The sequence below is a fragment of the Mobula hypostoma genome, chromosome 1, assembly GCF_963921235.1.
Source record: "Mobula hypostoma chromosome 1, sMobHyp1.1, whole genome shotgun sequence".
NCBI classification, from domain to species: domain Eukaryota; kingdom Metazoa; phylum Chordata; class Chondrichthyes; order Myliobatiformes; family Myliobatidae; genus Mobula; species Mobula hypostoma.
In genome coordinates this window covers 210247620-210260267 of record NC_086097.1, presented here as the reverse complement: position 1 = coordinate 210260267, position 12648 = coordinate 210247620, and the positions used below count along the sequence as shown (strand labels likewise).

The following is a 12648-nucleotide window of genomic DNA, read 5'->3' as shown; positions in this document are numbered from 1 at the left end:
ATCACGTGAGATAATTGCAAGTAAGAAGTAGTCCATCCTGCGCATTTCAAATTGTAGTCAGGGAATTCAACCAGGCTTGTTGAAGAAAATCCTGCCCAATTACATAACCTGTAGCCCCAGAGGTCCTAAAGCACTAGACCATTGCTATACTAAAATAAGGAAAACCTATTGTTCTGTGCCCAGACCACTTTTCAGTAGATTGGATCATTTGGCTGTCCTTCCACCTGCGTACAAGTAGAGCAAAGCTCCAGAGATTGGGACAGCAAAGTGGTGTTTATAGCAGGCAGAGGAATGGCTACGGGATTGTATCGAGTCAGTGGACTGGGCAGTGTTCAAGAACTCATCTGTGGATCTAAGTGAATATACCATGGTTGTAATTGACTTTATTAAAACAATTCTAGATGAGTGCATCCCCACAAAATCATTCAGTCTTCCCCAATCAGAAGCCCTGGATGAACCATGACATCTGCAGTCTGCTGAGGGCCAGATCAGAGGCTTTTAAGTCTGGTGACCAAGAAAGTTACATGAGGTCCGGGTACAATCTCCGGAAAGCTATCTCATGGGTAAAGTGACAACTCTGAACTAAACTTGAATCAACAAAGGAAGCTCAACAGTTGTGGCAGTGCTTGAATACTATTGTGACTTGTAAAGTTATCATGGGTGACAGCAGGGTTTCACTTATAGATGAGGTCAAAGACTTCTATTCTCATTTTGACCAAAGCATGGAGGAACCATCAGAGACTCCCACATCCCATGCGCCTTCAGGAAGGTAACCCATGAAAAACATCCAGCCCAAGAAGAGTGTAGTGACCTGCCTCAAATGACTGTAGGACTTGTTGTACTTCTATAGTGAAGTGTTTTGAGAGGTTTGTGATGGAACATATAAACTCCTGCCTGAGGAGTGACATAAATCTACTCCAATTTGTCTACCAGAGCAACAAGTTCACAGCAGATGCCATCTCATTGGCTCTTCACTCAACCCTAGAAAATCTGGACAGCAAAGATGCATGCATCAGGGTGTTCTTTATTGACTACAGCTCAGCATTCAATACCAACACCCCCTCAAAACTAATCAATAAGCTTCAAGACCTCTATCAGTACAGGTGCACCACAAGGCTGTGTGTGTAGCCCTCTGCTCTATTTTACTCTATCACTTGTGGCTAAGTACAGCTGTAATGCCATATTTAAGTTTGCTGATGACACCAGTCATAGGCCAAATCAAAGATGGCGATGAATCAGTATGTAGAAGGGAGATTGAGAATATAACCTAGTGGCACAATGTCAGCAAGACCAAGAAGCTGATTATTGACTGCAGGAACAGAATACAGAGGTTTATGAGCCAATCCTCATCAGGGGATTAGAGGTGGTGAGGGTTAGTAACTTTAAGTTCCTTAGTATATTATTTCGTTGTCCCAGCATGCAAGTGCAATTATGAAGATAGTCATATAGAAACATAGAAACATAGAAAATAGGTGCAGGAGTAGGCCATTCGGCCCTTCGAGCCTGCACCGCCATTTATTATGATCATGGCTGATCATCCAACTCAGAACCCAGCCTTCCCTCCATACCCCCTGACCCCTGTAGCCACAAGGGCCATATCTAACTTCCTTTTAAACATAGCTAATGAACTGGCCTCAACAGTTTGCTGTGGCAGAGAATTCCACAGATTCACCACTCTCTGTGTGAAGAAGTTTTTCCTAACCTCGGTCCTAAAAGGCTTCCCCTCTATCCTCAAACTGTGACCCCTCGTTCTAGACCTCCCCAACATCGGGAACAATCTTCCCGCATCTAGCCTGTCCAATCCCTTTAGGATCTTATACGTTTCAATCAGATCCCCCCTCAATCTTCTAAATTCCAACGAGTACAAGCCCAGTTCATCCAGTCTTTCTTCATATGAAAGACCTGCCATCCCAGGAATCAATCTGGTGAACCTTCTTTGTACTCCCTCTATGGCAAAGATGTCTTTCCTCAGATTAGGGGACCAAAACTGCACACAATACTCCAGGTGTGGTCTCACCAAGGCCTTGTACAACTGCAGTAGTACCTCCCTGCTCCTGTACTCGAATCCTCTCGCTATAAATGCCAGCATACCGTTCGCCTTTTTCACCGCCTGCTGTACCTGCATGCCCACTTTCAATGACTGGTGTATAATGACACCCAGGTCTCGTTGCACCTCCCCTTTTCCTAATCGGCCACCATTCAGATAATAATCTGTTTTCCTATTTTTGCCACCAAAGTGGATAACTTCACATTTATCCACATTAAATTGCATCTGCCATGAGTTTGCCCACTCACCCAACCTATCCAAGTCACCCTGCATCCTCTTAGCATCCTCCTCACTGCTAACACTGCCACCCAGCTTCGTGTCATCCGCAAACTTGGAGATGCTGCATTTAATTCCCTCATCCAAGTCATTAATATATATTGTAAACAACTGGGGTCCCAGCACTGAGCCTTGCGGTACCCCACTAGTCACCGCCTGCCATTCTGAAAAGGTCCCGTTTATTCCCACTCTTTGCTTCCTGTCTGCTAACCAATTCTCCACCCACACCAATACCTTACCCCCAATACCGTGTGCTTTAAGTTTGCACACTAATCTCCTATGTGGGACCTTGTCAAAAGCCTTTTGAAAATCCAAATATACCACATCCACTGGTTCTCCCCTATCCACTCTACTAGTTACATCCTCAAAAAATTCTATGAGATTCGTCAGACATGATTTTCCTTTCACAAATCCATGCTGACTTTGTCCGATCATTTCACCGCTTTCCAAATGTGCTGTTATCACATCCTTGATAACTGACTCCAGCAGTTTCCCCACCACCGACGTTAGGCTAACCGGCCTATAATTCCCCGGTTTCTCTCTCCCTCCTTTTTTAAAAAGTGGGGTTACATTAGCCACCCTCCAATCCTCAGGAACTAGTCCAGAATCTAACGAGTTTTGAAAAATTATCACTAATGCATCCACTATTTCTTGGGCCACTTCCTTAAGCACTCTGGGATGCAGACCATCTGGCCCTGGGGATTTATCTGCCTTCAATCCCTTCAATTTACCTAACACCACTTCCCTACTAACATGTATTTCGCTCAGTTCCTCCATCTCACTGGACCCTCTGTCCCTTACTATTTCTGGAAGATTATTTATGTCCTCCTTAGTGAAGACAGAACCAAAGTAATTATTCAATTGGTCTGCCATGTCCTTGCTCCCCATAATCAATTCACCTGTTTCTGTTTGCAGGGGACCTACATTTGTCTTTATCAGTCTTTTCCTTTTTACATATCTATAAAAGCTTTTACAGTCCGTTTTTATGTTCTCTGCCAGTTTTCTCTCATAATCTTTTTTCCCCTTCCTAATTAAGCCCTTTGTCCTCCTCTGCTGAACTCTGAATTTCTCCCAGTCCTCAGGTGAGCCACTTTCTCTGGCTAATTTGTATGCTACTTCTTTGGAATTGATACTATCCCTAATTTCTCTTGTCAGCCACGGGTGCACTACCTTCCTTGATTTATTCTTTTGCCAAACTGGGATGAACAATTGTTGTAGTTCATCCATGCAACCTTTAAATGCCTGCCATTGCATATCCACCGTCAATCCTTGAAGTGTCATTTGCCAGTCTATCTTAGCTAATTCATGTCTCATACCTTCAAAGTTACCCCTCTTTAAGTTCAGAACCTTTGTTTCTGAATTAACTACGTCACTCTCCATGTTAATGAAGAATTCCACCATATTATGGTCACTCTTACCCAAGGGGCCTCTCACGACAAGATCGCTAATTAACCCTTCCTCATTGCTCAAAACCCAGTCCAGAATAGCCTGCTCTCTAGTCGGTTCCTCGACATGTTGGTTCAAAAAACCATCCCGCATACATTCCAAGAAATCCTCTTCCTCAGCACCTTTACCAATTTGGTTCACCCAGTCTACATGTAGATTGAAGTCACCCATTATAACTGCTGTTCCTTTATTGCACACATTTCTAATTTCCTGTTTAATACCATCTCCGACCTCACTACTACTGTTAGGTGGCCTGTACACAACTCCCACCAGCGTCTTCTGCCCCTTAGTGTTACGCAGCTCTACCCATATCGATTCCACATCTCCCCGGCTTATGTCCTTCCTTTCTATTGCGTTAATCTCTTTTTTAACCAGCAACGCCACCCCACCTCCCCTTCCTTCGTGTCTATCCCTCCTGAATATTGAATATCCCTGAACGTTGAGCTCCCATCCCTGGTCACCCTGGAGCCATGTCTCTGTGATCCCAACTATATCATAATCATTAATAACAATCTGCACTTTCAATTCATCCACCTTATTACGAATGCTCCTTGCATTGACACATAAAGCCTTCAGGCACTCTTTTACAACTCTCTTAGCCCTTTTTAATGCTTGCCCTGGATTTGTCGGCCTGCCACTTTTACTTTTCCCCTTTGTACTTTTTGCTTCTACGCTCACTTTACACCCCTCTGTCTCTCTGCACTGGTTCCCATCCCTCTGTTGTGAACTAACCTCCTCACACCTAGCCGCTTTAATTTGATTCCCACCCCCCAACCATTCTAGTTTAAAGTCACCTCAGTAGCCCCCGCTAATCTCCCTGCCAGGATATTGGTCCCCCGAGGATTTAAGTGTAACCCGTCCTTTTTGTACAGGTCACACCTGCGCCAAAAGAGGTCCCAATGATCCAAAAACTTGAATCCCTGCCCCCTGCTCCAATCCCTCAGCCACGCATTTATCCTCCACCTCATCGCATTCCTACTCTCACTGTCGCGTGGCACAGGCAGTAATCCCGAGATTACTACCTTTGCGGTCCTTTTTCTCAACTCCCTTCCTAGCTCCCTATATTCTTCTTTCAGGACCTCATCCCTTTTCCTACCTATGTCATTGGTACCTATATGTACCAGGACCTCTGGCTCTTCACCCTCCCACTTCAGGATATCTTGGACACGATCAGAAATATCCCGGACCCTGGCACCAGGGAGGCAAACTACCATCCGAGTCTCTGGACTGCGTCCACAGAATCGCCTATCTGACCCCCTTACTATCGAGTCCCCTATCACAACTGCCCTCCTCTTCCTTGCCCTACCCTTCTGAGCTACAGGGCCAGACTCTGTGCCGGAGGCAGGGCCACTGTCGCTTCCCCCGGGTAAGCTGTCCCCCCCAACAGTACTCAAACAGGAGTACCTGTTGTTAAGGGGCACAGCCGCCGGGGTACTCCCCATCACCTTCCTTTTCCCCTTCCCCCTCCTAACCGTGACCCACTTGTCTGCCTCCCGTGGCCCCGGCGTGACCACCTGCCTTCCACTCCTCTCTATCACCTCCTCACTCTCCCTGACCAGACGAAGGTCATCGAGCTGCAGCTCCAGTTCCGTAACGCGGTCCCTTAGGAGCTGCATCTCGATGCACTTGGCGCAGATGTAGACGTCCGGGAGGCTTGGAGACTCCAGGGCCTCCCACATCCGACACCGAGAACAGCAAACTGCCCTCACAGTCATAATGCCCCTCTCCTCAAATAGCAACAGAAAATGAATGTCAAACCTTCCTCGCCTCACCCGCTTCCGCCTAAGCCCGGTGAGCCGAAGCCCTTAAGTCTTCACTCTGCCCAGTCCATTACAGGTAAAGCATTTGCCCATTATTGAAATGTGCCTACAACCAATGGACTCACTTTCAAGGACTATTCATCTTGTGTTTTCAATATTTATTGCTTATTTATTATTTCTTTTTGTATTTGCACAGTTTTTTTCTCCTGCATTCTGGTTGAACACCCAAGATGAGTACTCCTCCATTGATTCTGTATGGCTATTATTCTAGATTTATTAAAATACAAATTTACTTTGAGGTCTGAACTTTCTTCACTCAACCCAGAAACATTTGGACATTAAAGATGCACACATAAGCATGGTCTTCATTGACTATATTCAATAATGTAATCCCCTTAAAGCTAATCAATAAGCTCCAAGATCTAGGCCTCGATATTTCCTCATGCAACAGGATCCTCTGTTTCCTCACTTGTAGACCCCAGTCAGTTCAGAATGCCAGTACTCCTCTACAATCACCATTAGTACAGGTTATGTGCTGAGACCCCTGCTGTACTCCTTCATACTTATGGCTGTGAAGGTAAGTACAATTCCAATGCCATATTTGAGTTAGCTGAGACCACTACTGTCATCTAAGTCCACCATCCAGGTCATGCTTTCTTCTCGCTGCTGTCTTCAGGAAAGGAGGCAGAGAAGCCTCAGGACTCTCACCGGCAGGTTCAGGTACAGTTATTACCCTTCAACCGTCTTGAACCAGAGGGGTTAACTTCACTCATCCCAACACTTACCTGTTCCCACAATCTATGCACTCACTTTCAAGGACCCTGTCACACGTTCTCAGTATTTATTGCTTACGTATTCATTATTTTGTGTCTTTTTTATGATCTGTGAATGACTAGATTGATCACGGAGTATAGTTTTAGATAGGTGCTAATGTCAGAGCACTATTCTGCTATATTATACGTAAGGTTTTGAGTGGTTAAGTGAGCCTCGGAGAACAGCTCTTTATCCACTGGGTCACTATTTTGGCGATAAAAGCTTTCGACCTAACCCTGTGCAGGCAGGAGCCCCAGCCGTGATAAACACGCTCCTGCGAGCGAATCCAATGAAAACACACATTCACACATATGCAATAGTTATCCTGAAAAAAAATCTGCGTCAACTTGTGTTAAATATGGGATCTGACAAATGCTTTTTGCAGCATTAAGATCAGTTTTGGTGTCATTCTAACTAAAATCTCGGTCCGCTGAATCAGGCTTTTGCATGGCTCCCCTCCTAAAGTACCCATTGCTCCTGAGAATAAGGCCGTGCGCTGAGCCAAGATTGCCTTCGGGGTTAATTCAGGACACGGGTACATTTCCAAAGAGTGGAGTGTTGCCGCGGCCTCCACAGCTCCATCAACCCCGGCCGTCCCGTCCCGTCCCACCCCACCCCGCTGGCTGGCGGCTCCACCCCACAGCTTGTTTCCTTCCGGGGCGGCTGCTGGAGCCCAATTTAAGCGGCGCCAAGGCAGCGCCACTTCCTCTTTAGCTGTGACCGAGGGTTCGGGCTGATCTGCTCGCTGACTCCTGACTCACCGCTGTTCGCTCACTTTCAGAGTTCCCACCGGGGAGGAGAAAAGTCGACGGATAAGTCGGTCAGGAAGTCACCATGGTGAGCAGCGCCGGAGGGGATCGCGGGTATCCGCTGGTTGGTGTGGGCCCGGGCCCGGGCCTGGATTTGTCCACGTGCCGCCCGAGCCGGTCCGCTGCCGGCGCCCCACTCCCGTCGCTGCTGTTGCTCTTGAGTTTGTTAGGGAAACGGGCCCTTTGGCCTACCGAATCCATGCTGATCATCAAGCTCCAACCTGTACTGGTCCCTTTGATATTCTCCTCCCAAAGTTCCAAAAACTTGGCCCGGATTTTACCTTTCATCCACTACACCAGTGGTAATTTTACAGGTTAATGTGTTACCTCGGACAGTTCTGGGATGTAGATGAGATCTAGAGCACAGTGTGAATTACATGGTTATAGGAAGCACTGCAATTTGTACCTTTAGTTCAACTGATAGAAATATACGTGAGTAAAGATAAGTTGAAGGGTAAATATGCTTGATAATGGCAGTTAGTCTTCAAAAAATCCAGTGGGTTTTTATTTCTAGTTACTTGGGCCTTGTTTGACTTCAGGTTTTATTTCTAAATGGTGCGGACGATGCTAGTAGAAATTGCGTATATAGGTTTATCAGTTACGCAAAGATGGGTGGCACTGTGTACAGTTGACGGACACGTAGAAAAGGATGCTGATACATGAAGCAAACGAAAAAAAGATGTTGAGTCTGACTAATGATTTTTCATGCTTTTGAACAGTTAGTAAGCATGGGACAGTGCAGCACAGGAACAGACAGGCCCCTTGAATTCTGTTAAATTAAGTTCAGTCTCTTCTGTCTCTACATGATCTATATCCCTCCACTTCCTTGCACATCCGTGTGCATGTTTAACTGTCCTAAAGTGCCATCACCATTACTCCTGTCTGATCATTCCAGGCATCTACCACTCTTTAAAATAAGCTCTGACCTACACGTTTACTTTAAATCCCCCCCCCCCCCCGTTTTAAATGCATGTTTGCATGTCCTGCAGTACTTGATATTTGTACCCCTGGGCAAAAGATTCTGTCTACCTTGTCTATAGCTCCCGTGACTGAATAAACTCTACCAGATCTCCCTTTGTTACTTCAGAGAAAACAACATTAGCTTGTCCAGCCTTACCTTGTATCTCATTCCTTCTAACTCAGATCCTGGTAAACCACTTCAGCACCCTTTCCAAAGCCTCCACGTCTGTCCTGTGTTGAACAGAATTAAAAATAAACAGCTAAGTTCAATTGAGGGATATTTAAATACTAGAAATAAAATCCCATCTAAATTTACTCTAGAGAAGAGCACAGACAAGGGGTTTATTCATTTGAATGTCTTTCATTTAAGTAAGTAAAGTCCGTGCACTTCCCTGGAGTAATGTTGAATGGCCCATGTCAGTGAGACACTGTTTTCAAGCTTCAAGCTGAATCCTGAACCTAGTGGCAGAAAGAAATGGTTACCTCACCTCCAGTAAGTTGGACCTTGTTTGGCTATGTGGCCGTAAGTTATCGTGAGGCGCAGATGATTGTCAGAGCATAATTCATATCACGTTTCTCTCAGACAGTAACTGAGTATTTCTAGCATTTCTTAAATGTATAGGTATGGAACAACTTGAATCAGTTAACTTTTTTATAATTGACTTTAATATGGTATCAAACGTTATAACTAAATCATTTTTAACGTTACTCAGGGGGCGAAAAATACAAGCTATGTTCTTTGAGAATCTAATTTTAATTTGCATCTCTACTTTCCACTCATAAAGGCATTTAAAGACGCTAGCAAAGCACCTGTAGAACAGGAGGTTGCAATCCATCGCATTAGAATTACTTTGACCAGCCGAAATGTAAAATCACTTGAGAAAGGTAAGCATATGTACAAAGTGGACTTAAAAAATTTTTTGTAAATATTGAGAGAAAAAACTTAAAAGTTCTTGATCAGTCAGTGGTAGATGTGCACACTTGAGTAATTGGATCAATGCATCAATGAGCAGCAAGGACATGTAGCTGGACAGTTTGGACTTGTATGGAAATTTAAATATAACCAAGAAAACTTAGTTAAATTGTTCTTGCTTCGAATTGTTTGAAAGCCTCAGTTTGATTTTTTGATTATCAATGCAAATTTTCTCATTTGGAGGCTCAGTTTTTGAGTTTACAAGCATAAGATTTGTTTAAAAAGGTTGTACTTTTAAACAAAAGTGCTTCCTTAATCAATAATAAATTTGTATAAGTAAAAACTTGTTTGTTCTATTGAAATTACAGGGTTTTGTATGTCCTGGCAAGGAGGATATTCTGTAAATGAAACTACATGATTGATTTATACGCTATTCTGAGCCAGTTCTGAAGCTGACTGTAAATTCTGGCAATGTTTGTTTTTGTTCGTAACAACTTTGTTCCTCTATCTGCAGTTTGTGCAGATCTAATTCGTGGTGCCAAAGAGAAGAACCTAAAAGTCAAGGGACCTGTTCGTATGCCCACCAAGGTATGCTGCTTTATATGGATAAAGACAATTTTGTGCATTGATTTTATTTGCTGTGATCTTGTATTTGCAGCTTAAAGTTACAGCAAATCAGAAATTAGAATTTAGATTGGATATATAATTCAGACTAGCACTTGCTATGTTATGCAGAGACAGGTGATTTGAAAGAGATTGATGAGTGTTTATTGATCTTATGTAATATATAAATGGGCGTATCTGGTTACTACATTAGCCTCAACTTTCACAAGAAACGGGTCAGTTATTTCATTGTTACACCAAGATCACTGTATAAAGAATAATAATATATATAATAGCTGTGAACTAATCTGGGATGTGACAATTTCTTCATATCTGATCTGAAGGTCATATGTCCATATTCTATATCTTATTCTATATTTAATACATGCAACATGCACAAAATGCTGGAGGGTATCTATATTCTTTACTTTGGTTGCCAAGTATTTTCCATTGAACCACGAATTTGGCCAGCAGTTACTGGCAGGCAGGTGTGTAGCTTCAATTTAAATCTTTTATGGCATTTTAAAAATATTGAGATGTTTTAAGGATATAAACCAGGACAATTCTACCAGAGAGCCAGGACATAAAATTCAAAAGCAATAAAATGCAGAAAGTTAACATGCAGATAAAAGCAAGATTTGCTTGAATTGCAAGGGGAAATATCAGGTATAAGAATAAGAAAACTGTATAGTAATTGTGATGCTTTTGTGAGCTCATATATCTACTGAGAGGAAGTGCGACAAAAGTACAGAAAGTAATCTTACAAATGTCATGAAAGTTACAAAAATGTATTGCTCTTGAATTCGAAGAATGGGTGAGTTCTAAATATCAAGTGATTTTTAGAATGAATTTTCAGATGGGTTAGAATTGTTCAGATCTCTTCTGGCAGGAGAAGCAGTGTTGGCGTTGAATTCAGAGATTTGACCATCGAGGACTGGGGAAGTTTGGCTTGATCCTGAGTTGGTGGTGGAGGAGACAGGAGTTGTATCAGTAGATCCCATTATTACTATTGTTACTAGGAACTAGATTTGAAAATATACCATAACTACATTATAACGGAGTATTCTAAGAACATTGGAATTGGGTTTGAGAGTATCCCAGTGCAGTGGAAGGTTCTGAATAGACGCGTTTCTTTTAATAGGTAATGTTTCGGGTAAACAAATTATTAATTTAAAAGGTAGTAGTTTGATTAATTGGTAACTAATTTAAGAATCTTGGTAACTAGGAATTGAACTTGGAATTTAAGTATGTTACTATACATTGCTTCAAAAATTTGGTAAATGCAATACTGACTACCAAAAACCTGAAACTGACATTAGGCAACAAAATCACAACTGATGTGACCATGCATATACAGGTTCAAATATGGCTGTGTAGTTAGGCCTGTTTTGTTGCATAATATTGGGAAAAATTTATGTTATGTATGTATCTTGGTGCTCTCAGGCAGGTACTAGCAGTTTTAAGAGTTGATGCTGTCTTATTTGACAATTTTAAGTATCTGCATTAACACCTTTGACATTGTCACTGATACTTATACAACCAATGCTAGCATCTGATTTTTTTTTTGTATGGAATGGATGATGAAATTCCAGCTGCAATAAATTCTTCAGTCGTTCCACAAACTACTCTTCTCTCATTCACCTGCCCTGCATTTCACCTAGGGAAATGTGGAATTTTCACTGTTCAAAGAATATACCACTATCAAAATGCACTTAGGACTTTCCTTACAGTTAATTGCAAGTAGAATTTAGTGTCTTGTGGCATTACATGCTACTACATGCATTCAAAGACTGTCAGAAATATCATTACACTGTCAATGACCACCAAGAGACGTACTGAATTTCTCACAGTCTTGAATAAATGCTAGAATACATCAGTTTCCTTAGTGTTGCACTGGGTTATTATTTTAGTTCTTGCTATTCTGCTTGCTGCTTCAACCTTGCAATGTTACTGGCTTCAGCTGTGAAAACTCACATTTTTTTTAGCATAGTATCATGCTGCTGTTCAAAACCTCTTGGGGAAGTGAATTGCAGATCAATGGATCAATTAGTTAATTGATATTTCAGCATGAGAATATATCCAAACGTATTGGTAAATCATTCTTGAAAATTTTGTACTTTTATTCAATTTGATGTAGCTCAGTTTACAGTTTTTCCTTTGTTAGTTCACTTTGTATGGTCATTAGTTAAAATTAACTAACTGTCTTGCAGGAGTTAATTTTAAATTCATGAGTTTATGTACTTTGTTTCAGACACTGCGTATCACAACAAGAAAGACCCCTTGTGGTGAGGGTTCCAAAACCTGGGATCGTTTCCAAATGAGGATCCATAAGCGCCTAATTGACTTGCACAGCCCTTCAGAAATTGTGAAACAGATCACCTCCATCAGCATCGAACCTGGTGTTGAAGTAGAGGTTACTATTGCTGATGCTTAAATCTTATGGAAATGAAATAAAAATTAAAATTCCACAGTGATTTTTCTTAATCTGAATTTATTTTTATTAACACAACCAAATAGATGTTTTATCCTCTAGTGTGACCAATGAAATTAAAACACTTCATAGATTGAGGATGCTTCAGTAAATTGCACTTATATTGTTGTAAAGGCATTCAAGATGCTCTCGCCAGCCTAGCAAACTAGAAATGGTAAATTAGGGACACGCCTGTGAACAAATTTTGAGCAGGACTTTCGTGAACCACATACTCCTCAGTGACTGATTAAACACTGTGAAGTCTTTTATATTACATACCAGATATTAACCAGTTTGGAATAGTGGCTTCTACTTAATTGAGATGCATCAGGACCAGTACATTTTGGCCCTATTAAGCAGCTGCCCTAAGTCAAAGTTTCATGGAAATAGTTTAAAAAAGTATATTAAAAAAAACCGAGTAACAAATTATGTATTTAAATGTAATAGAACAGAACAAATTAGAACATAGCCACTGTAAAACTAATTATTGATGGAGGAATTCATCCGTTTTAGTGATGAAGAAAATCTGCTGACACCTAGTGCAGGTAATG

The 12648-nt window shown here is 42.0% G+C and overlaps 1 protein-coding gene and 1 non-coding gene across 2 annotated transcripts; both read left to right on the top strand.

Moving 5' to 3' along the window:
* Positions 1–7022: 7022 nt before the first annotated feature.
* rps20 (ribosomal protein S20) lies at positions 7023–12101 on the top strand. Its single transcript, XM_063063867.1, has 4 exons — positions 7023–7179; positions 8897–8996; positions 9539–9612; positions 11879–12101. The coding sequence occupies exons 1-4, from the start codon at positions 7177–7179 to the stop codon at positions 12059–12061; spliced, it is 360 nt and encodes a 119-aa protein (XP_062919937.1). The 5' UTR covers positions 7023–7176; the 3' UTR covers positions 12062–12101.
* LOC134356777 (small nucleolar RNA U54) lies at positions 9407–9470 on the top strand. The gene has a single exon (XR_010020428.1). It is a non-coding gene; the product is annotated as a small nucleolar RNA U54 (small nucleolar RNA).
* Positions 12102–12648: the final 547 nt, after the last annotated feature.